Source organism: Chanos chanos, chromosome 5 (assembly GCF_902362185.1).
Source record: "Chanos chanos chromosome 5, fChaCha1.1, whole genome shotgun sequence".
NCBI lineage: Eukaryota > Metazoa > Chordata > Actinopteri > Gonorynchiformes > Chanidae > Chanos > Chanos chanos.
In genome coordinates, this window is record NC_044499.1 from 53,534,864 (window position 1) to 53,559,692 (window position 24,829).

A 24,829-nucleotide genomic window follows, 5' to 3' on the forward strand; every position below is an offset into this window, starting at 1 on the left:
ATATGATCCAAAAGTAGTTTTGTAGTCATGCTATAAATACAAACAACTTTTGATTCAGTGGCTCTGTAGTTTTATTTGACCACAGTCATGCTGACCCGAGCTCTTAATGGCCCTCTACATGTCCTCTAAATCCAGCTACACTGCCTTAATGGCCCTCTACATGTCCTCTAAATCCAGCTACACTGCCTTAATGGCCCTCTACATGTCCTCTAAATCCAGCTACACTGCCTTAATGGCCCTCTACATGTCCTCTAAATCCAGCTACACTGCCTTAATGGCCCTCTACATGTCCTCTAAATCCAGCTACACTGCCTTAATGGCCCTCTACATGTCCTCTAAATCCAGCTACACTGCCTTAATGGCCCTCTACATGTCCTCTAAATCCAGCTACACTGCCTTAATGGCCCTCTACATGTCCTCTAAATCCAGCTACACTGCCTTAATGGCCCTCTACATGTCCTCCAAATCCAGCTACACTGCCTTAATGGCCCTCTACACGTCCTCTAAATCCAGCTACACTGCCTTAAAGGCCCTCTACACGTCCTCTAAATCCAGCTACACTGCCTTAATGGCCCTCTACATGTCCTCTAAATCCAGCTACACTGCCTTAATGGCCCTCTACATGTCCTCTAAATCCAGCTACACTGCCTTAAAGGCCCTCTACATGTCCTCTAAATCCAGCTACACTGCCTTAATGGCCCTCTACATGTCCTCTAAATCCAGCTACACTGCCATAATGGCCCTCTACATGTCCTCTAAATCCAGCTACACTGCCTTAATGGCCCTCTACATGTCCTCTAAATCCAGCTACACTGCCTTAATGGCCCTCTACATGTCCTCTAAATCCAGCTACACTGCCTTAATGGCCCTCTACATGTCCTCTAAATCCAGCTACACTGCCTTAATGGCCCTCTACATGTCCTCTAAATCCAGCTACACTGCCTTAATGGCCCTCTACATGTCCTCTAAATCCAGCTACACTGCCTTAATGGCCCTCTACATGTCCTCTAAATCCAGCTACACTGCCTTAATGGCCCTCTACATGTCCTCTAAATCCAGCTACACTGCCTTAATGGCCCTCTACATGTCCTCTAAATCCAGCTACACTGCCTTAATGGCCCTCTACATGTCCTCTAAATCCAGCTACACTGCCTTAATGGCCCTCTACATGTCCTCTAAATCCAGCTACACTGCCTTAATGGCCCTCTACATGTCCTCTAAATCCAGCTACACTGCCATAATGGCCCTCTACATGTCCTCTAAATCCAGCTACACTGCCTTAATGGCCCTCTACATGTCCTCTAAATCCAGCTACACTGCCTTAATGGCCCTCTACATGTCCTCTAAATCCAGCTACACTGCCTTAATGGCCCTCTACATGTCCTCTAAATCCAGCTACACTGCCTTAAAGGCCCTCTACACGTCCTCTAAATCCAGCTACACTGCCTTAAAGGCCCTCTACATGTCCTCTAAATCCAGCTACACTGCCTTAATGGCCCTCTACATGTCCTCCAAATCCAGCTACACTGCCTTAATGGCCCTCTACATGTCCTCTAAATCCAGCTACACTGCCTTAAAGGCCCTCTACATGTCCTCTAAATCCAGCTACACTGCCATAATGGCCCTCTACACGTCCTCTAAATCCAGCTACACTGCCTTAAAGGCCCTCTACACGTCCTCTAAATCCAGCTACACTGCCTTAATGGCCCTCTACACGTCCTCTAAATCCAGCTACACTGCCTTTGCCCTCAGCTGATTACAAAAATATATCTTTTATTTTGAACTGAAGTGGTAAGAAATGATACCCACTCTACCTCATAATACTTTATCAACACAGGACACTTTTATTTCAGTACCACAGTGTAAAATTACCACATCTTTAAAATTGCTTCTTCACCAGCACCTCAAGCAACCAGGCACACAAAAACCATGATATTACATTTCCAAAAACTGGAGCAGGACAATAGGGACTGCACAGGAATGTCTTTAATATGTCAACATAATGTCTTTAAGATGTCCACAGGAATGTCTTTAATATGTCCACAGGAATGTCTTTAATATGTCCACATAATGTCTTTAATATGTCCACATAATGTCTTTAAGATGTCCACAGGAATGTCTTTAAGATGTCCACAGGAATGTCTTTAAGATGTCCACAGGAATGTCTTTAAGATGTCCACAGGAATGTCTTTAATATGTCCACAGGAATGTCTTTAAGTGTCCACAGGAATGTCTTTAAGATGTCCACAGGAATGTCTTTAAGTGTCCACAAGAATGTCTTTAAGATGTCCACAGGAATGTCTTTAAGTGTCCACAAGAATGTCTTTAAGATGTCCACAGGAATGTCTTTAAGATGTCCACAGGAATGTCTTTAAGTGTCCACAAGAATGTCTTTAAGATGTCCACAGGAATGTCTTTAAGTGTCCACAAGAATGTCTTTAAGATGTCCACAGGAATGTCTTTAAGTGTCCACAAGAATGTCTTTAAGATGTCCACAGGAATGTCTTTAAGATGTCCACAGGAATGTTGCACTGAGGAATCAGTGTGGACTACTGTGGCTAATCTAAAGTCTTTGTGTATGTTGTGTGTGTGTGTGTGTGTGTGTGTGTGTGTGTGTGATAGAAACTGTACCGCTCTGACCTGAACTACCTTCGTGGAGTTGCTTGGATTGGCACTGGTTCTGTTCAGATTGAAGGATCCAAACGTGCCACAGATCTAGTCAGTGAGGTGAGTAAAAACACATACAGAACAAGTCCTACAGAACTTACAGTCAGTGATTTAAAATGATTACTCCAGTCAGTGAGGTGAGTAAAAACACAAGTCATACAGAACAAGTCCTACAGAACTTACAGTCAGTGATTTAGAATGATTACTCCAGTCAGTGAGGTGACTAAAAACACAAGTCATACAGACGTTACAGTCAGTGATTTAAAATGATTACTCCAGTCAGTGAGGTGAGTAAAAACACAAATCATACAGAACTTACAGTCAGTGATTTAAAATGATTACTCCAGTCAGTGAGGTGAGTAAAAACACAAGTCATACAGACGTTACAGTCAGTGATTTAAAATGATTACTCCAGTCAGTGAGGTGAATAAAAACACAAGTCCTACAGAACTTACAGTCAGTGATTTAAAATGATTACTCCAGTCAGTGAGGTGAATAAAAACACAAGTCCTACAGAACTTACAGTCAGTGATTTAGAATGATTACTCCAGTCAGTGAGGTGAATAAAAACACAAGTCATACAGACGTTACAGTCAGTGATTTAAAATGATTACTCCAGTCAGTGAGGTGAGTAAAAACACAAGTCATACAGAACTTACAGTCAGTGATTTAAAATGATTATTCCACATGCTGCTTGTCCTCTTTGAAAACAGGACTGATGTTTGTTTTCTATCAACAGAAAAAATACCGCCAGCAACCCCACTCCTTCAAACACACATCTGTCACAGACTCACCAGACATCGTCCACGCCAAGCTGAGCAGCAGGATCACGAATGAAGTGAGCGCAACTCATGTCTGATATTTCAGACGTTCATTTCCCTTCACGTTGTGACTGCGAGACCTGGCTGTTCTGAATGTGTTTTATTCCGTCTGTTCTTAGCGTTTGTATAAAGAGGCGGGGGCAAGCTCCAGACACAACTACACCATCACAGTGGAGAGACCTGAGATTACCCAGGCTAAGATCAATGCTGCCAACTTCAGTGATGTACGCTCTCCCACTCCTGTGCTATGCTTATAGTTATCAGTACAAATCAGTGTAAGATGCTGTTGTCTCAGGTTAGGGTTAGGGTTATTAATATTAAAAATATCAAGCGTGAGTAATCTTTTTTTTTTCCTCTAGATTAAGTACAAAGAATCGTGGCATACACTGAGGGCACAGGGCTACAAACTGACCATGCAAGACATCCCCTTCCAGACAGCTAAAACCTCCACTGACATCGCCAGTGATGTACGCAACCCAGATTTCTACACAAACACCCTCTGCCAGTGATGTATGCACCTGTGCACATCTTAGTATTAAACACTTAAAGCCACTGATGCATTCCAGCCAGTCTCAAAAAAAAGACAAAAAGACAAAAAGACAAGTCCTGCAGCAGACGGAGCAGATATCCTGAAATGCTGAAGTCTACATTAATGATGTTATACAGACATGTTATGTTATACATTAATTCTACGTTATAAGATGGCGATATAATGCTGAAACCCCCCCCCCCCTGTCTTTGCCCCATTTCTCCCCACCCCCACAGTACCAGTACAAGCACAGCCACCTGTTGGAGAAAGGTAAGCACATCGGTGTGCGCAGTGTCCTGGACGACCGTCGCCTCACGCATTGCCTGCAGATGGGTCGTCTGCAGAGTGATCAACAGTACCGCAAAGACGCCATGTCTATTAGTGGACAGTACCACTTGCCTTTGGACATGGTCAACCTGAGCCATGCTAAGAAAGCCCAGTCTCTGGTCAGCGATCAGGACTACAAGAAAAAACTCCATGAATACACCATCCTGCCTGACGACATGAAGGTCCAGTGGGCCAAGAAAGCTTACAACCTCCAGAGTGAGGTGAGAAAAAGAGAGAGAGTGGGGCTGGGTGTGTCCTGCTACATAGTTCAAATTCATTTTGGAGAGTACTCCATAGTATGACAGTATTTAGATCATGAAACAGAAACAGAAAAACAACAATGAAAATTCTCTGGTTCCTTTCTCTTCAGAAACTCTATAAATCGGATATGAACTTCATGAAGGGCGTGGCATGGGATTCAGTAGGTGCTCCTCAGCTGGAGTGGGCAAAGAAAGCAGGAGAGCTGCTTAGTGATGTGAGTGGTTAATTAGCAGTCACTGGGACATAGCAGCCATGCAGTCTATATACTCTACACTTTCCACATAACTCAGGTGTCCTGACCAGCACAGGTCCATTCTGTGGTGACACTGATCATAAAATGTTACTTTGTATATTTATGTATATATACAGAGAGAGAGAGAGAGAGAGGGAGAGATGATTACTCAGATTTAGAGTTCGGAGTAAGCCCACGTATATATATATATATATATATATGTATAGAGAGAGAGAGAGAGCGAGAGAGGGAGAGATGATTACTCAGATTTAGAGTTCGGAGTAAGCCCACGTGCTGTAGCAGGTGGCATGAAACATTAGGGTGCTTTCTTTGATTTTGCAGAAGAAATATCGGCAGCTGCCTGACAGTCTGAAGTTCACTCAGGTGGCAGACTCACCTGATATCATCCATGCAAAGAACAGTTATATGCAGTGCAGTGAGGTAAATCATTTTTCTGAATTTTCTCTTGATAATGCAGTGAAACCATCTGTTCTATTAACTGACTTCTATGCAAAATCAGGAACAGATAAAATATACTGGTCTTATTGCATTGCTCATTTTGACATTTTAGTCTAATTCAGTGCAGACCATACAATATGTAATTCATTTGTGCGTAATTCATTGGTGTAGCTTTGCGTAGGTTGTGTATTAGCTGTACAGTAAATCTGGCATAACTCTAGTGAATGTATCTTAGAGGCTCTATAAGTCTGGAGACTCGGACGCCATGCACAGATACACCTTACCTCTTGACCATCCTGACTTCATCAGAGCCAAGACTAATGCCCTTCACATCAGCGATGTGAGTCATTTGGTGACAATTATAACGTTAGATGGTATTATAATTATAGTGTGAGATGGTATTATAATTATAATGTGAGGTGGTATTATAATTATAGTGTGAGATGGTATTATAATTATAACGTGAGATGGTATTATAATTATAATGTGAGATGATACTATAATTATAGTGTTAGATGGTATTATAATTACAATGTGAGATGGTATTATAATTATAATGTGAGATGATATTATAATTATAGTATAAGATGGTATTCTGTTTCCACAGTGAAATGGTGAATTCATCCATTTCTTTATTTATGTTGCAGAAAGTCTATAAGTCATCGGGTGAGCAGGTTAGATCAGCTGGGTATGATCTCAGACTAGATGCCATTCCATTCCAAACAGCCAAGGCCTCCAGGGACATTGCTAGTGATGTAAGCAACAAATAAGATACTAAGTACATTTTTTTTAAAATTTTACTTAATTTAGAAACTACTCTTTTCTCTCTTCCATACTTTTTTATCCTAAATGGACTTTCAGTGAGACTATATTCTAGGTTCACTGAATTTGATCACTTCTGTTTGAAGTGTTACTGATCATATATGACAAACTCATAGGTGTCAGGTCTCCGTGCACGTGCTCAGGCTCTGTTCTCTGTCCTTCAGTTCCGTTATAAAGAAGCGTTTGTGAAGGGAAAAGGCCAGCAGGTGGGGCTTCTCAGTGCAGATGACGACCCCAAGATCAGACATTCACTGGCCGTTGGCAAGCTCCAGAGCGACAACTTATACAAACGACAGTTTGAGGAGACGCGCTCACAGTTCAAGATGTACGCTGACCAGCCGCAGTTCCTACATGCCAAAAAGAGCCAGGCCCAGGCCAGTAACCTTAGCTACCGCCAACGTCTCCATGACTACACATGTGACCCTGAGCAGCTCAACGTTAAACATGCCAAGCAGGCCTACAAGCTACAAAGTGATGTAAGTTCATCTGCCAGTCCAGCAGGAGGCAATGTTCTGCCAGGGTTATTGCACATAGATACAACAATCAAATCCACAAGGGTTTTGCTTAGTTCAGGATGTTTTAACTGATTCCCATTCAATTCCTGAGTTTGAATCTGAACTGAATTACCCTCAGTTCTACAAATGTATTCAAATAAAAAAGGAACTTATTTCTGTGTAAACCTGACAGCTATGCTGCACATCGAATGGACAGACAACCCAATGCTAGACAGCCAGCTGCCAAATGGGAATCAGTTTCAAGGCTACATTCAGCCCAGCTCTAAAATGTATTATGGTCTGTCTACCATGGTACATCTCTCTACCATGGTTAGGGAAAAATCTTAATGTCTCTTTTGTGACCCCATCTTTGTGGCCTAAAGCTAAACCGTTAGTGTGGTACACCTAGAGTTTTGAGCATTTGCAGTCTTCCTATGGCAGAGTGGAGGTCTTGACTCTGATTGTCTCCTCTCAGGTGAATTACAAGTCAGACTTGAACTGGATCAGGGGAGTGGGCTGGACCCCTCCAGGGTCCCATAAAGTGGAAATGGCTCGCAGGGCTGCGGAGCTAGGCCTTGCTGATGGAGTGGACACAGAGGAAGCTATTGCTCAGTACCAGCAGATGATGGTGAGACACAACAGACCAGACTGAAAAATGATTTGTATATGAAAATCAATAACATGATCATGAACATAGCTTAGACAATTTGCATACACAGAGCTTTAGTAAATCAGACTGAGATACTTTAATAGTGTAAACAGCATTCTAGAAATACCACTGACCATAAACAACCACAGGTGAAAAGATAATGTAAATGCATAGTGTAACTGAGTTGTTGATGTGTTTCGTAATGGCCTCACTAATATTACTGATCTTTGCTTTTTCTGTTTTTGCTAATCCAGCGTCTGCCTGTTCTTCTTCTTTATTCTGTCTCAGATGCTGCAGCGAGAGCAGCAAATGCAGGGGCAGGAGTCATCTTCAGATCACAAGGAGACCCGGGAGGAGGTCCAGCAGCCCGGGGTCAATCCAGATGCCATGGAAATCCTCCAAGTGAAGAGGAAAAAGACAATCCACACTACATTCAAACAGGCCAAAACCACCAAATCCATGATTACTCAATCTACTGTATCTCGATCAACAACAAATCAATCCATTACAAATCAATCTACAGCACACCAGTCTATCACAAGCCAGTCCTCTGCAAATGAGTCTAAAACAATGTAAGCAAATCACTTTTTTATGATATGTGAGTGCCAGGTAGAGCCTGGTGTTTCTACAACAGGATTTCCAAATTTTTCTCATTGATCAAAAATGTGAGGACATGGAAAGGAAGATGAGAGAATTGTGCATGTGTAAAATGGCAAATGAAGGTGAAAGATAAGTGTATAACTGTGAGTGTTGCGAGCAAACATATGTGGCCAGATGGATGGAATTAACATTGTGAAAGCACAAAGAGAGTTTTATGCAGATGTGAGTGTCCTGCATGTGCAATGAGTGCTGAGTGCTGTTTGCTAATTTGGCTAGAACATTAGGTCTGATTAACTGAGTTATTAAACACATGGTAACATTAGGTCTGATTAACCGACTTATTAAACACATGGTAACATTAGGTCTGATTAACCGACTTATTAAACACATGGTAACATTAGGTCTGATTAACCGAGTTAGGGTTAGGGTTATGGTTATGGTTATGGTAACGTTTGTAGATTTTGCTGTAGCTGTGTCAGTGTTTGTTCAGAGTTTTTATAACTTGCCTGGGTTCTTCTTCCCTCTCTTTACTCTTTGGAAATAAATGTGGCAGTGATCCATAGCAATGACCCTGTGACTGGTTGCTTTATTCAGTGGCTGTGGTGATTTTCCCTCTGTTTCTCAAATAGTCTAGTCACGTATCAGAGATATTTATATGCTGTATGTCTGACAGGCTCAGCTTTGTGAGAACATGCTGAAGAGTAAAGGCTTGTCTGTGACGCCTGACCTTAAGATCTAAAAATAAAGGCTTTGTGAAAGTTACAGAGCTCTCTCTACTAGTCTCCTGCTCAGTGTTGACTTCTGTAAGATACTGTCTCACCAACACACAGTTGTTGATCAGTCACACACATACCAACAAGTTATGTAGAGCGTATTTTGGTTTGGATCCAGTCAGTGAACTGACTGACTTTGGTGTAGACTCCTGGTTTGTTCTTCTTCCCACAGCCATCACCCCAGCTCACCACACCATAGACATAATGAGTTCCATTCATATTACAGACCAGCGGGCCTCCAGAGTCACCCTGCAGATACAATATTCCATTACTTTATATTATCTCCAGCATACACTCCCATAAATGACTATCTCTGATGCTGTTCTATCCATGGCTACATTCATTCTGGAATATGCCAAAATTTCTGTCTGGAGATCCATCCCAGCCGGTATTTCAACGTTTACTCAAGGTTGAGTCAACGTCATGGACCAAGGTTGGATCACCGTTGAATTTTGTTTCAATTTTGAAAATCGAACCAACTTTGATATCGCGACGTTGTTTCAACAGCTTACTTTTCAACATTGGTGAATATAAGGTCTTGTGTTGACGCTGAATTACCATTAAATTAAGTATTGATTTTGAAAATCGAATCAACGTTGATATCGCGACGTTTTTTCATCGTTTTACTTTTCAACATGGGTGAAGGTGTTGCGTCAACATTGAATTAAGTGTTGGTACTGAAAATAGAATCAACATTGATATTGCGACGTTGTTTCAACATCTTTCTATTAAGCATTCATTATACTAGAGATTTAATTTTGTTTTCGTTCTGAATTAAACTCATTTGTATATCTAATTACATTGCAGTGTGATAATAACCACATACTCTTAAGAAACAATATAATACAACCTAGAATTCGACACATGAAATTTTACTTACAAGTCCACTGTGTTAGTTAAAAACAGAACAACCAGCCTGACACCTCTGGCTACACTTCACCAAAATGGTGACCTCCCAAATTACTATCTGTGACATAAACACTTAAAACATAGAGACAGATATCCCAAAAACACCAGTAAATATTCCCCATCACACATCTACTTCAAACACATTGTCTCACAACAAACAGTGAAACTTGTCCAGCAGAGCAAAAGGGACGGGGTCAACCACCACTCTCCGACGCTACAATATTATAACCTAGTTTGCAATTGGATCAACATGATAATACTGTCTGAATCACTGGAAAAAGATATTATGGCACTTTCCTGAATAAATATGAGGGAAAGCAGGCGTTACAATTTTCTTTTGCTTGTTGTTGAAGACATTATGTCGATTCAACGTACAGATCTTTCAACGTCGAAATTTCAACGTTGACTTATAAGTATCGAGTTAACATTTCTACAACCATTAGCATTAAACGTTGTTTCAACGTTTATTTTCATTAACATTATTGCAACCACATTTCAGTGTTGAAGGTTGGTCACGTGCCAGCCGGGATGTCTGTAAAATCACCTACAATCACAGATATGCATGCACACTGGTTTGAAAAGGCATACCCAGAAGAATAGCTGTGTTTCGTTAAAATGTCCCCCTAAGTTAGAAAAAACAGGGACGGAAGTACACGCACACAGAAGTATATTCATAAACACATGCAAATTCACACACAGAAATATATGTACAGACGTACAGATCTTTCAACGTCGAAATTTCAACGTTGACTTATAAGTATCGAGTTAACATTTCTACAACCATTAGCATTAAACGTTGTTTCAACGTTTATTTTCATTAACATTATTGCAACCACATTTCAGTGTTGAAGGTTGGTCACGTGCCAGCCGGGATGTCTGTAAAATCACCTACAATCACAGATATGCATGCACACTGGTTTGAAAAGGCATACCCAGAAGAATAGCTGTGTTTCGTTAAAATGTCCCCCTAAGTTAGAAAAAACAGGGACGGAAGTACACGCACACAGAAGTATATTCATAAACACATGCAAATTCACACACAGAAATATATGTATAAACACATGCAAATTCACACACAGAAATATAGACATAAACACATACAAATTCACACACAGAAATAAATAAATAAACACATGCAAATTCACACACAAAAATATATACATAAACACATGCAAATTCACACACAGAAATATATGCATAAACACATGCAAATTCACACACAGAAATATATACATAAACACATGCAAATTCACACACAGAAATAAATACATAAACACATGCAAATTCACATACAGAAATATAGACATAAACACATACAAATTCACATACAGAAATATATGCATAAACACATGCAAATTCACACACAGAAATATATACATAAACACATGCAAATTCACACACAGAAATGTATACATAAACACATGCAAATTCACACACAGAAATGTATACATAAACACATGCAAATTCACACACAGAAATAAATACATAAACACATGCAAATTCACATACAGAAATATATACATAAACACATGCAAATTCACACACAAAAATATATACATAAACACATGCAAATTCACACACAGAAATATATACACAATCCACACATGCTAGGACGCACCTGGCAGGAGTCGACTCCTTGTAGGTTTCCGGCACAGAACATACTGTGATCCAGTGCATTTCCATGGATGTGAGGAGCCATGCAAAGTTTTTGGGAAATCAGAACAACTTTGGCGTCCAGGAGGTGGTCTGAGCCGAACTGATCTGTAAAAGAGAGTTTTCTGTTTTTAAAACAAACTCCAGACTGAAGCCAAAATCGCGCCTTACGTATGAAATCATTATATGAGTCATGTCATTATATGAGTCATGGCATTATATGAGTCATGTCATTATATGACACTGGTGTTTGCATAGAATAGGAAACAACGTTACTCAGTTAAACAGCACTGAGCCAGACTGACTTAGTGGTGGCTCAGATACATGGAGCAAAAATAAAATTTCTTTGTTTAAATTGTCTGTGTGCCCTTTTTCTTCAGCTTTTGAGGAAGTAAACCAGGACTCGGCTCTAAGGTATATATGGATTATTGGTGTTACCGATACTATCAATATAAGAGGTGAAAAAAATATCATAGAACTGTAAAATAAAAAATAAAAAAAAAAATCAAGTGACAGTTTAAGGTTGTGCAGTTCAAGTTATTTAATGTTACTCAAGTTATGTAAATGTTACTTACTTCAGTAAATTACTTCCTTACTTAAATGACAATAAAATATTCTTGCCCATAAACACAGTAATTGTAAAATTAATTTAAGAAGGGGTAGACCTTTCTCTGTTGCTCCCCAGCCTGAGATGGTACACTGTGTGCCATCAGGGAAAGGGCCCATGGGCAGACAGGCCGTCTTCACAAATCTTGTTTCCTGGGCACACTGACCGCGCACAGCTTTAAGCTTCACCAGAGCTGTACACAACAAGAGAGTTAAAAGTAAGAGAAAAATACAATCTGGGAACTGGTTTCCCACCAAATCCAAAAGCCTCTTGTGAACTCAAGGCAGTTGATGACATTAAAGATGTCTGACTCTTTGACGGCAATTTTATCGAGAAATTATCATTTTTATTATAATATTTTATGTTTATCACTATTCACTGAGTTTGAATATGACTCACTGCACTGCTAAGATCAACCCTTATATTATATTAGAGGCTCTTGGTAAATTCTGTTATAGTTTTTGATACTGATGTTTCATCTCAGTGAGTGCTTTTTGTTTTGGTTTGAAAGGGTTAGGGTTAGGGTTAGCATGATGAGGAAAGTGAGAGGGAATAACTGACCGATGTCACTATAGATGGCGTCTGGTGTCAGACTGTAATTCTCATGAATGATAAAATCCTTCACTTCCAGTGTTTGTTCTGATTCTTCTGGCCTCTCTAGGCTTATCCCCCCAAGCACCACCTGCATGTCCTGCATCCTGTCACTGTCGACAAAAAAGGACACACACGTGAGAAGGATGTAACAGTTAACACTGTTTCTGTGAGTAATTGGGGTCCTAAAACCATTTCTCTGCTCTGCATAGTGAACCAATGCAAACAGAGAAAACACATGAAGTAGACTTTATTACACACAGTATAGATAATAGTGACTGAAAGTTTTAAATTGTTTTAAATGTATTATTTCAAATACTATCATCTATCAAACATTTTGAGTCATTTCCCTTAATCTTGTGTGATTCCAGTGCTGAGACAGCATCCCACAGAGGATAAACATACAAACAGTGAGCTGCTGTGAGGACCCAGCATGAGTCGATAAGAATTCCTCCACAGACGTGGCTAAAAGGCTCAGATGTGCGTTTGCGGCGGGCCTGTAGGGAAGCCTGCCAGGGATGGGCAGCTGGGATGGATTTCCGCCCACCAAAGATCTTAGGGAGGACACGGCCTGGCTGGGGCTTCCCACACGCTGCAAAGTGCTGCTTTGGAGGGGCTGCGCTGCCCATTGGAGTATCTGTTTCCCTAGAGACTTCTGCGGAGGTTGGAGCAACTGTGAGACGGGTTAGAAAAAAAGAACTAATAAGGTGAAAGAGACATTACTTAGAAAGAGGAACATGGAGAAAATATAACAATGCGTTGATGTGTTAAAAACAAAGCTTTCAGATGATGATGAAGCCAAAGCAAATGTTCAATACTTGTCTGAACCATCTCTCAGGCCCCTCACTGTTTTCAACTCAAAAAGCCATCCAAATTACTCTCCTTAGACATGCAAAGACTGGAACAAACTCTCCATTTTAAATGGCAGCTCCCGTATGTTTCTTTCTTATTGAGAACCCAGGGATAAGCACCTCCCCCTGATACCCTCAGCTCAATCCAAAGCCTCTCTACTTGGCCCTTTATAGCTGCTCCTTCTGCCTTTTGGGACACTGCAGCAACACACAGTAAGCTTTCTTACAGAATCTCTATCCTTGTGACTGGCTTTCTCAGAGCTTGCTCCTGCTCAAAACAGGATCTCCTCTCTTCTTATGGGACATAACCTTCCCCATGGCAGTGATACTACAAGGTCAACAGTTTATTTCTATCTTATTCCTTGCCACATCTTTCATATAATTTCTAATGGATAATGTAACTTTGGACCAGCATGGCCTTGTGTGCTACTGGCCTCCATTTCTCCAAAGCTTGTCTTTCTTTTACAAAGATTTATGTAGCAAGGTCTATGGACAATATCAGGATATAAAAGCAACGTTTCCTCTATGGTGAGCACTGATGCTTCTCTCCCTAACAATCTTAACTCTTTCTTTGCGTGGTTTGATGCTAATGATGCTAATGTTAGCGTAGAGACTAGTGCCTGGGAATCAAACCCTGCTGCAGGAAGTGAGCACGCACTCACTGTCTCAGAGCATGACGTCAGGAGAACTCTGAGACAGGTAAACACTAAGAAGGCTGCGGGTCCTAACAGCATTCCTGCATGTGTCCAAAAACTTGCGCAGATCAGCTAACCCCTTTGTTAACACCCATCTTCAACCTCTGCTTGGCCCAGTCCATAGTGCCCACATGTTCCAAAAGATCTGTTATTGTTCCTGTGCCCAAAAAGACTGCCCCAATGGAATTGAACGATTACTGCCCTGTAGCCCTCACATCTGAAATAATGGAGTGCTTTGAGAGGATTATGAAGAACTACATCTGCTCCTCTCTGCCATGCACTCTGGACCCCCTTTGGTTCGCTTACCGTCCCAACCGCTCAACTGATGATGCAGAGCCTTGCTGATGATTCATGTTGGCAGTGATGAAATGCCTTGGGTGTTGTGTCCTTTCAGTCAATACAGATAATATAATTGGTCTAATTACAAATAGACGAGTCGGAGTCGGTGGTATAATAAATTGAGGAGTTGGAGTTGAAGTCGGAGTCAGAGTCGAAGGTTTTGTGTACCGACTCCACAGCCCTGGAGGGAACTATGTTGGAATGCTGTTCACTGACTACAGTTCAGCTTTTAACAGTACAGTCCCCCCCTTACTAGTCAGTAGGCTTCTGGACCTTGGAACCGCATAGATCCTAAATTTCCTGACTGGTAGACCACAGGTGGTTAGGGTTGGCAGCCTCACTTCCACCTCTCTCACCCTCAGCACCGGTGCTCCTTAGGGGTGTGTCCTCAGTCCCCTGCTGTACTCTTTGTACACACATGACAAAGAGCAGCTCCAACACCATAATACAGTTTACAGATGATACTGTGGTGGCGGGCCTCATCACCAACAACAGCGAGAAAGCCTGTCTGGAAGAGGTGGAGGACCTGACAAAATGGTGCCACAGCAGCTACACAGGAGCTGGTAATGGACTTCTGCAAGATGTGACAGAGGAGCTACACCTCACTCTCCATCAACGGAGCCCCAGTGGAGAGGGTGACCAGCTTCCGATACCTCGGCGCACTGATCACCGAGGACCTGGCATGGACCACTCACACTACCACCCTGGTGAAAAAGGCACGGAAGCACCTCTATCACCTCAGACTGTTAAAGAAATTCAGAGTGCCAAAACAGATTTTAAAAACCCTCTTCTCTGGTGATGTCCCTGTACTCTAAATGGTATCTCAGTCATTTCTCCTGCAGTGTGGTATAATTCTGACCTAATTGTCTATGTAACTTTTCCCTTTTTGTTTCTTCCTTAAGTTATTTCTTTAAATTATTTCTACTTCTTTAGTGTGAGTTTTGCACAGTCATCATGGTGGGGCTACTGTACATCATACCTTGGCATGTGACAAATAAAACTTGAAACTTAAAACTTTGAAACTTGAAACCAGACCTGAGCCCTGAAATGGATATTCTGAAAGGTGGAACAGAAGTGATGAGTGACTGAATTGAAGGTATTTTATATTGCTTTCAAAGAAAGTCTCTTGGAATAAAGTCAGTACAGCTAGGTTATCATAACTGTCTAATCTGATTGAGCACAATCAGAATAACCCTAGGTACTTATTCAACACAGTGTCAGAACTAAGCAGGAATCAGATGACAGCTGAGCCTTTTGCTCCGTTTGGATTTAGCAGCAATGATTTTCTGGATTTTATTTATGTGAAAAAAGAGAAGAGAAAAAAGTCTTAGTTCTTCTTGTCAGTACTGCCTCAGGAACTTTGTGTTTTGTCTCCCCCTGTCTGCCAGTGTTGACACTGTGTTGTAGCTTTGTTTAGTTTTGTCATGTGCTCCTGACTCCACCCCTCAGTCAATACCCCTTACCTTACACACCTGTTCCATGTTTCCTGATTGCCTTCTGCCTATTTAGGAATGCCAGTTTTTCTCCCGTGTTTGTTAGTTTGTCTCACTGTTTTCTGTGCTGAGGTGTTTTGTAATAAACCTCCGTTGAAAGAGAAATTTGTACAAACTGACCAAGAAGATGGACTCAGCAGGTCCGGATCAGTTCAAGACCATCCTGGAGCATCAGGGAATAACGATTGGCAGGCAACAGGGCCAACTGAACTCTGTCCACAAGTCCCTGGAGGCTATGACAACCAGTTTAGCTGACATGGCAGCAAGATTACAACACCTCCAGTGGGTTCAGGAGAACCCACCTCCTCAGCCTGTCCAGCCAACCTTGCCTGTCTGTGAACCCCGTCTGCCAACTCCCGAAAGTTATGGAGGAGAACCGGGAACCTGCAAGTCTTTTCTGTCCCAGTGCTCCCTAGCGTTTGAGCTCCAGCCTTCCACCTTTCCAACAGATCGGTCCCGGGTTGCCTATGTGATAATTTTGTTGACTGGCCGTGCGAGAGAGTGGGGAACAGCAGTCTGGGATGCAGGATCCCTGGTCTGCAACACCTATGCGACCTTCGCCGAGGAGATGAGGAAGGTCTTCGACAGGTCGGTGCATGGGAGAGAGGCTGCTCGGGAGATGCTGCAGATTCGCTAGGGGGGTAGGTCAGTCTCTGATTTCGCCATTGAGTTCCGCACCCTCGCCACTACCAGTGGCTGGAATCAGGAGGCGCAATACGATGCCTTCCTCAACAGCCTATCTGAGGTCATCAAGGATGAGCTTTCCACCTGTGAGCTTCCGGCCACCTTTGATGCTCTAGTGGACCTAGCCATCCGCCTAGACAGCTGTCTGAGACTACGTCACAGAGAGCGAGGACTCTGCAAAAGACCAAGGTTCCTCAATGAGATCTCCCCTCTGACCTCACCAGCACCTGCATCTGCCAGCACCCCTGAGCCTATGGAGTTGGGTCGAGCCCACCTGTCCCCCGCAGAGAAACAAAGGAGGAGAGACTGTATTGTGGTCAACTTGGTCATTATGTCGCCCGTTGCCCAGTAAAAGGCAGCGCTCACCCGTAAAGGGGGAGTTATTGGTGAGCGTCACTCCTTTTTGTTCCTCCCCTACCTTAAGCACCCTTCTGCCTGCGATTCTCCTCACCGACAATCATCACCATGCTGTGTCTGTTCTGATTGACTCCGGGGCTGACGGGAACTTCATGGACACTTACCTAGCCTCCCAACTACATCTTTCCCCAACCGTGTTACAGAATCCCCTTGAAGCTAATGCCCTAACCGGAGTGAAGCTCGCTAGGATCACACACGTTACCCCATTGGTGAGTTTACTTATTTCCGGAAACCGTCGGGAGACCATAGTGTTTTATTTGCTAGATTCACCCCAAGCCCCAATCGTTCTTGGACACCCCTGGCTGGTTAAGCATAATCCCCACATAGACTGGGCTAATAACAAGATTCTAAGCTGGAGTCCATTCTGCCTTACTCACTGCCTCCGCAATGCCCTGGTTCCTTTGCCTGTAGGCCTTCCTGCTCAGGAGGAGCCTCTTGATCTGTCTGACGTTCCCTCCGAATACCTGGATTTCAAGGCGGTGTTCAGCAAGTCCCGGGCGACCTCCCTGCCTCCGCATCGCCCCTATGACTGTGCCATTGACCTCCTGCCTGGTACATCACCTCCTAGAGGTCGTCTGTTCTCCCTGTCCCCTCCTGAGACCGAGGCCATGAACAAGTACATTCAGGAATCCCTGGCTGCAGGCATCATTCGGCCCTCCTCATCTCCGGCTGGTGCTGGGTTTTTTTTCGTGGCAAAGAAGGACGGTTCGCTGTGCCCCTGTATTGACTATAGGGGTCTCAACGACATAACGGTGAAGAACAGATACCCTCTTCCCCTAATGTCCTCTGCCTTTGAGCTGTTGCAGGGTGCTAAGGTCTTTACAAAACTCAATCTCCGTAATGCCTACCATCTAGTCCGTATAAGGGAGGGCGACGAGTAGAAGATGGCCTTCAACACCCCCTCTGGTCATTATGAATATTTGGTTATGCCCTTCGGCCTTACTAACAGCCCTGCAGCATTCCAGTGTCTGATCAATGATGTTTTGAGAGATATGCTTAACAAGTTTGTGTTTGTCTACCTTGACGACATTTTAATTTTCTCTCGTTCTATCCCTGAGCACCGTGAGCATGTCCGCAGAGTCCTGCAGCGCCTTCTGGAGAATCAGCTGTTTGTTAAGGCAGAGAAGTGTGAGTTCCACCAGCATTCAGTGTCTTTCCTGGGCTATGTCATCACTACTGATGGCATACAAATGGATGACCAGAAGGTCAAGGCAGTCACTGATTGGCCGACGCCAGCCTCTCCCCGTGAACTTCAGCGATTCCTGGGCTTTGCAAACTTCTACCGGTGCTTCATTCGCAATTATGGTACTGTAGCGGCTCCCCTCACCTCTCTGACCTCTGTGAAAGTGAGATTTTCATGGTCTGCTGCTGCCGAGGAGGCGTTCTCTGAATTGAAGAGACGCTTCACTTCAGCCTCTGTTCTGCGCCGGCCTGATCCTGCACTCCAATTTGTTGTGGAAGTGGATGCTTCTGACGTAGGGGTGGGTGCAGTTCTTTCCCAGCGTTCTCCTGAGGATCAGAAACTTCACCCCTGCGCCTTCTTTTCTCACAGACTCATCCCTACTGAGTGTAATTATGACATTGGTGACCGAGAGCTGCTGGCGATCAAACTAGCCCTGGAAGAGTGGAGACATTGGCTTGAAGGAGCCAATACACCATTCTTAGTTTGGACAGACCACAAGAACTTAGAATATGTCCGCTCAGCTAAGCGTCTTAACTCCAGACAAGCCCGTTGGTCTCTGTTCTTTTCCCGATTTAATTTCAGTCTGTCCTACCGTCCCAGTTCTAAGAATGGAAAACCAGACGCTTTCTCTCGTCAGTTCTCTGCTTCTGATCCCGCTCCAGTACCTAGCGCCATCCTGCCCACTCGTTGTCCCAGCACCTGTCCTACTAACCTCCTTTTTGTGCCCCAGCCTGTGCGTTCACAGGTCCTGCAGTGGGGGCATTCCTCTAAGCTGTCTTGCCATCCTGGTGCTAGACGTACAGCCGCGTTCATCAGGCGGCGGTTCTGGTGGCCCTCCATGGACGATGACATCCGCAGCTTCGTGAGGGCCTGCTCAGTGTACGCCCAGAATAAGACCTCCAGTCAACCTCCTGCTGGCCTGTTGAGACCCTTACCAGTTCCCAAGAGACCCTGGTCCCACATAGCGCTGGACTTCGTTACTGGTCTGCCCCTCTCTCAGGGTAATACCACTATTCTCACTGTTGTTGATCGCTTTTCTAAGTCTGTTCACCTGATTCCACTGCCCAAGTTACCTACTGCTAAGGAGACTGCAGAATTACTGGTACAACATGTTTTCAGATTACATGGACTCCCAGTGGATGTAGTCTCTGACAGGGGTCCTCAATTCACCTCTCATTTTTGGCATGCATTCTGCAGACTTCTGGGTGCCAAGATCAGTCTTACTTCAGGTTTTCACCAACAGTCCAATGGCCAGTCAGAACGGGCAAACCAACAAATGAAGACAGTGCTGCGCTGTCTGACTTCTCAGGACCCCTCCTCCTGGAGTCAGCAGCTGTCAGTACTGCCTCAGGAACTTTGTGTTTTGTCTCCCCCTGTCTGCCAGTGTTGACACTGTGTTGTAGCTTTGTTTAGTTTTGTCATGTGCTCCTGACTCCACCCCTCAGTCAATACCCCTTACCTTACACACCTGTTCCATGTTTCCTGATTGCCCTCTGCCTATTTAGGAATGCCAGTTTTTCTCTTGTGTTTGTTAGTTTGTCTCACCGTTTTCTGTGCTGAGGTGTTTTGTAATAAACCTCGGTTGAAAGAGAAATTTGTCTGGATCTGCGTTTGAGTCCCTACCTGTGTCCTGACACTTCTGGATACCATCATGACTCTCTGCCTATTGAGTCATTGACAGAGTCTATTTGATTGTTTCTCTCAACTTAGTCTCACAGAATTTAGCAGACTGATCACATCCTCAAAGTCTTCAGTTTGTATCCTTGATCTCATCCTGACAAAACTATTAAAAAACTGCAACCATCAATTAGCAACAACCCATCACTGCATATGGTTAACTCATTCCCAGCCCTCGGGCATGTGCCCACAGTGCTTCAAGTGGCTGTTATTAAACCACTTATTAAGAAAGCAGATCTTGATCCACATCGTTTGTCTAGCTACAGGCCTATTTCTAACCTTCCTTTTGATTCTAAAATCTTAAAGGTTGAGGCCTACCAGATATGTTCATTCTTGCAGCAGAATAATGTTTACAATTTTTTTCAATCAGGTTATAGACCACACCATAGCACAGAAACTGCTCTAGTTTGCAAAACAGCCTGGAAAGCCTTGTTGGCACAAATGGACAAACACTCTCCTGGTTTATATCATTCCAAACTGATAATTACCAATTTCTTTATGTAAATGCTAAGTACTCTGAGCACATTCAAGCAAAATTTAATGTTCCTCAAGACTCGGTGCTTGGGCCGCTGCTTTTCTCACTGTATATGCTGTCTCTTGCTAACATTACATGCAGACATACAATAAATGTCCATTTTATGCTGATGACAAACAGCTGTATTGATCAGTCAAACCAAATGAAGTCTCTGAGTTCTCCAGGACAGAAAACTGCTTCAAGGATGTTAGAAGTTGGTTGACTTGTAACTTTCCCCTGTTAAATTCTTAAAATACAGAAGTACTGCTACTCAGTCTTAGGGCTATTGGAAGTAAAGAAACTTAACCTTGTTGGTTTCACTGTTATGCCTGCCACATCTGTTAAGGGCCCATTAAGAGATTCCAGATACTGCTTCCAGCACCTGCTTTGTAACCTCACTGGCCAAATTATTGCTACTAGAAAAACAACTTATTTAGCCACTCACTATATAATTTAATCAAATGCTGGAAGTGACTCATGACTGTAAATGTCCTTGACAAATGTAACATTGCTTTGTGGGGAGAGACCAAGTGGTGTTAACCTTGGATATACCACTTTTGAATTTTACTGGTGTTTGTATGTTCGTTGTACCAGAGCATCGTGTTACATTGCAGTGATTCCAGCGTAGCTTGCCCTTATGTTTGATAAAGCACCAAGGTCGGTCTTCGCCATCAGGGTTTCTGAAGTGAGAGAAGAGTCGAGAGTGACCACGTTATGTCTGATACAGATTTCTAGAAATGTTTCTTTGTCACACACACACACACACACACCTGCAGTAGTTATGAGGACCTATGCCACGATCTCCTTCATACTCAGCCAGAGGTATGAGGTGAGAGTTCCAAAACAGGCACTCATCTCCATCCTCTGTCTGACTCACAAAGCCACCATATGTCTCCCCATCACCCACATAACAATCACTAGGACCTGAACATACCATTAAACACACACAGAGAACACAGTGTTCATATGGCCAGTTTCACTGGCAGAGATAACAGCAGAGACATCTTAATTCTTCGACAAATCAGAGACAGTGCAATTAAACTCAGTTGGTGATGACTGCCATTGACTGAGTTTGCTGGCTGTGTGACTTTACCGACTTGACAGAACTTTCCACTATAGTTTTCAGGACAGACACACTGGAAGCTGGCTCTCGTACGGCCCTTAAGGCAGGTGGCTCCATTCAAACAGGGGCTGGGGTTACAGGCCGAAGCTACTTAGACAACAAAACATTTATCAAAGTTAAAATGCTATGGAGAGACTGAAGTTCCTTAAGGGAAATACACATCTACAGCCAATGGAATCAGTTCTAGATACAACTTGTTCTGCCAATGATATAGATAAATTCTAGTTAATGGTTGACCATTAGTACTAGAATGAACGCTAATATTATTCAGCTACAATGATACACTTACTTGATAATCTGAGCCCATTTAGTGAAACAATCAGGAAAAGTAAAGAAATAAATACATGTAAAAATTCTCTCTCCCAACTGCCTTCCGACAAGCTACAATTTTTTTGTTATGACAATCTCTAAAAGGATATTTTATGACCATCTCTAAAACAATATTTGGATACTGCATACAGTATATTCATTCTGTTGATGACCTTAATCAGTGCTGATGAGTCTAATCTCATGAGATCAGTGCTGGCTACTCACCTTGCTTGCAGTTGGGGGGTTGGTAGGGGGCTTTGCATTTGCATTCATAAAATGGATGAGTTTGGGTACGAACGCAGTCGCCATGACCACACTTGACTGTTTTACAGACATTCTTCACTAGGAAATAAAACAGAAACTAATACTGATGGGCTCTGTTTTCTGTTGATTTTTTATTTATTCGCTTTATTGATTTTATTTTGGACATGTTTCAGTACCTTACCATTTTGACACTTTCTGCCAGTATAAGGCTTAGGACATAAGCATCTGTAGTGACCATCTTCAATTTCACATACACCATTGTTGAGACAGGGGTTTGGCTCACACTCATCTAACAGAAGACTAAAATTAGACACGATCACCCTCTGCATGTATTCAGCACGACTATCATCAGCATTTTTAAGAATTATATATCAAGGACTGGTCTCACTGACAATGACTGAATCTAGTTCTGCAAATGTATTTGAATAGAAAATTTACCTCAGAATCCATAAGTTTCATTTAATCATTACTGTTGTAGATAGGCAGAGTCATCATTCTTGTATAACTGGACTGTGACCATTTGTGCTTTTCACTGAATTACATCAACGACACACATAGCAGAGAGAGTAATCTGTTTGCTCTAGGACCTTACTTGTCTCATCAATTAGGTCAAACAGCCAGTCAATGCTGTGGTAATAATCTGGTGTTGCCGTGTGCTCATCATAAGAAGCGTAAATTACTGTGAAATGAATAGATGCCAGTCATTGTTAGTCCGTGAGTTTGAATGGCTACAAAAAACAGCAGGCTCTATCTACAACAATGAGCAATGAGAAGAATAAATGCATCCATTGTTAGGGTTAGGGTTTGAAAGTAAACCATAAAAAAGAACCTATCCAAAACCACAACTGAGCTGACATGTGAAAGAGCCCACCTTCAGTATTTCCATAGTCCTGCAACAGTGTGGACAGATTTCATTGTCATCAGTCATCAGTTCACGTTAATCCATTACAATGGAAAGTACAGAAAAAACAGCTGATCAGTAAATCAGTAAGGACAGAAAAAGAAAATATCTATGGAGACACACACACACACACACACACTCACAGACACACACACACACACACACATTTCTGCCTAAAGCAGTTTCCAAAATATGTTTTATATAGAGGTTCAATTTATTGACAAATCTGAATCTCTAGGAGAGTTTGCTTACAGAGTTCTGTACTGACACTCGATTATCCAGAATCAACACACACTGCCTCAAGCCTAGGTTTAGTTTTAGTATCATTTATAACAGTTGCCCTTTGTCTATTAGGTGTAACCTGTTATTAATTGTGCAACTGATTACATTTCAGCATCAGTGTGATTCTAAATTGTTTTATACAGAGAGCAGAGGAAATAAATTAGATTCCTACTTACAAGCACTGCCAATGCTGGATGACTGAGACCACACAGGCCCAGGAGAAGCAGCACTTCTGAAACCATAACACAGGAAGCACTGGGAATGTGAAATGAGCAGCAAAACTCAGTGAGAAATCCATAATCTCTGATTAAACTCCTGAACTTTGTATCTGCCTTGTCTCTGACAATCATTACCTCCCAGCCTTCATCACTGCATTCGCAATTCACTCTGCCCTCTGACCATCTACAGTTCTCCAACCTCACTTTATAAACACAAACCAATGGACTTAGGATAGCAGAGACAGCACAACAACATGAATCCGTTTCTTTATGTCTTGTCCACTGTGTACAATTAAGACTGCTAAAACTTTCTGTAATGGGAAAGACTCACCATGTATTGTGAAGCCATCTTCATTAGTCTCTATATGTGTAAGTTTAGTACACCATACATGCTGCTATGTGCTGCATATATTAGAAACATTACTGGATGTCTGGATACTCTCACTCTGAAGTTATGAGACCTAAAACCTTATCCTTTGTTCCTCTGTGCAAGTGAAAAATATTTTTCTCCACATCCTGAGTGCAAGGAACCACATTCTGACGTGCTGTCTCTAACTACTCTTATAAAACAGCATCTCTAAAGGGGAAGCACACAGGACCTTTTAGTTTATTGTATGCTGAGATTGTATGCTTGCATATAGATCCGATTTTAGTGATCCAATCACAAGTGGACAGCTCTAAAGTACGTCTGTTTGGACCTGGCTTTATCCGATTCCACGTGTGTCTCGAGTGACCACTTGGGATCGGATCTCACTTCCCCGCTCTGTATGCAAATAAACACGTACATCATTTTTGTTTGCAGAGACCAAATGCGTTATTGTTTTTGACAGTTTTCGTATGAAATATGTGATGGCATGGAACATGCAGCATTTTCAAAGGAAATGCGTCAAAATATGTCGACAGTTACTAATGTAAACTATCACGTTCGGAGCCATCAAACTGTGAAACAGCTGCAAAAGATACTACGTACTTTTAAAAAAAGAAGGTAATGCAAGAATGAAAGAATGAAATTCCTGTTTTGTGGTGTAGCTAACCCCTCTACCTAAGTTTGGCTAACCAAGCCTAATAGAGATAAGGATGCCTTGTCCGTATACCTCGGCCCCATAAACTGATTGTAGTCCACATGATGATATGAGATGTATATTAAATTTCTATCCGAACAGAATTATTGTCGTAAATTTTTACTGTGGTGTACTAGCGATTTGGTATCATGTGTTTTTCAGGGGTGATTCATTTAAGAAGTGTTTTGTTTAACCCGTAGACTCGTAACATGATTTATTTACCTCAGCATCACTTGATTAGGTCGTTCAATGTGGTTGAGATCGCATTAGGATTTACACTGCTGAAAGAATGTGGTCGTATGCAGTCCAGACCACTTTCGAATGTGGTCTGAGCGATCGGATCTCGATGTGCATTGGATGCGTTTACACCTCTACTTTTGAGCTGTCCACTTGTGATCAGATCAAATTGGATGTTAATGCAAGG

At 42.5% G+C, this 24,829-nt stretch overlaps 2 protein-coding genes across 3 annotated transcripts in view; one reads left to right on the top strand and one right to left on the bottom strand.

Moving 5' to 3' along the window:
• The window catches only part of nrap (nebulin-related anchoring protein), a 35,102-nt gene extending 27,265 nt beyond the window's left edge, over positions 1-7,837 (top strand). For both annotated transcript variants that reach the window (XM_030773256.1, XM_030773257.1), the window contains 12 exons: positions 2,623-2,727; positions 3,407-3,505; positions 3,608-3,712; positions 3,848-3,955; positions 4,254-4,565; positions 4,715-4,819; positions 5,180-5,278; positions 5,532-5,636; positions 5,944-6,051; positions 6,283-6,594; positions 7,088-7,240; positions 7,550-7,837. In XM_030773256.1, the coding sequence (XP_030629116.1) occupies positions 2,623-2,727; positions 3,407-3,505; positions 3,608-3,712; positions 3,848-3,955; positions 4,254-4,565; positions 4,715-4,819; positions 5,180-5,278; positions 5,532-5,636; positions 5,944-6,051; positions 6,283-6,594; positions 7,088-7,240; positions 7,550-7,837 (1,899 nt within the window). The remainder of the gene's footprint in view (positions 1-2,622; positions 2,728-3,406; positions 3,506-3,607; positions 3,713-3,847; positions 3,956-4,253; positions 4,566-4,714; positions 4,820-5,179; positions 5,279-5,531; positions 5,637-5,943; positions 6,052-6,282; positions 6,595-7,087; positions 7,241-7,549) is intronic.
• On the bottom strand, positions 7,335-23,406 carry habp2 (hyaluronan binding protein 2). The gene is made up of 14 exons (XM_030773258.1): positions 23,303-23,406; positions 22,815-22,833; positions 22,536-22,622; positions 22,125-22,232; positions 21,905-22,021; positions 21,341-21,457; positions 21,018-21,171; positions 20,839-20,927; positions 12,800-13,067; positions 12,365-12,507; positions 11,862-11,996; positions 11,162-11,304; positions 8,715-8,883; positions 7,335-7,657 (listed from the first exon to the last, which is right to left on the bottom strand). Exons 1-13 carry the CDS (start codon positions 23,366-23,368, stop codon positions 8,722-8,724), a joined length of 1,608 nt encoding a protein of 535 aa, XP_030629118.1. The 5' UTR covers positions 23,369-23,406; the 3' UTR covers positions 7,335-7,657; positions 8,715-8,721.
• Between the last annotated feature and the right edge of the window lie 1,423 nt (positions 23,407-24,829).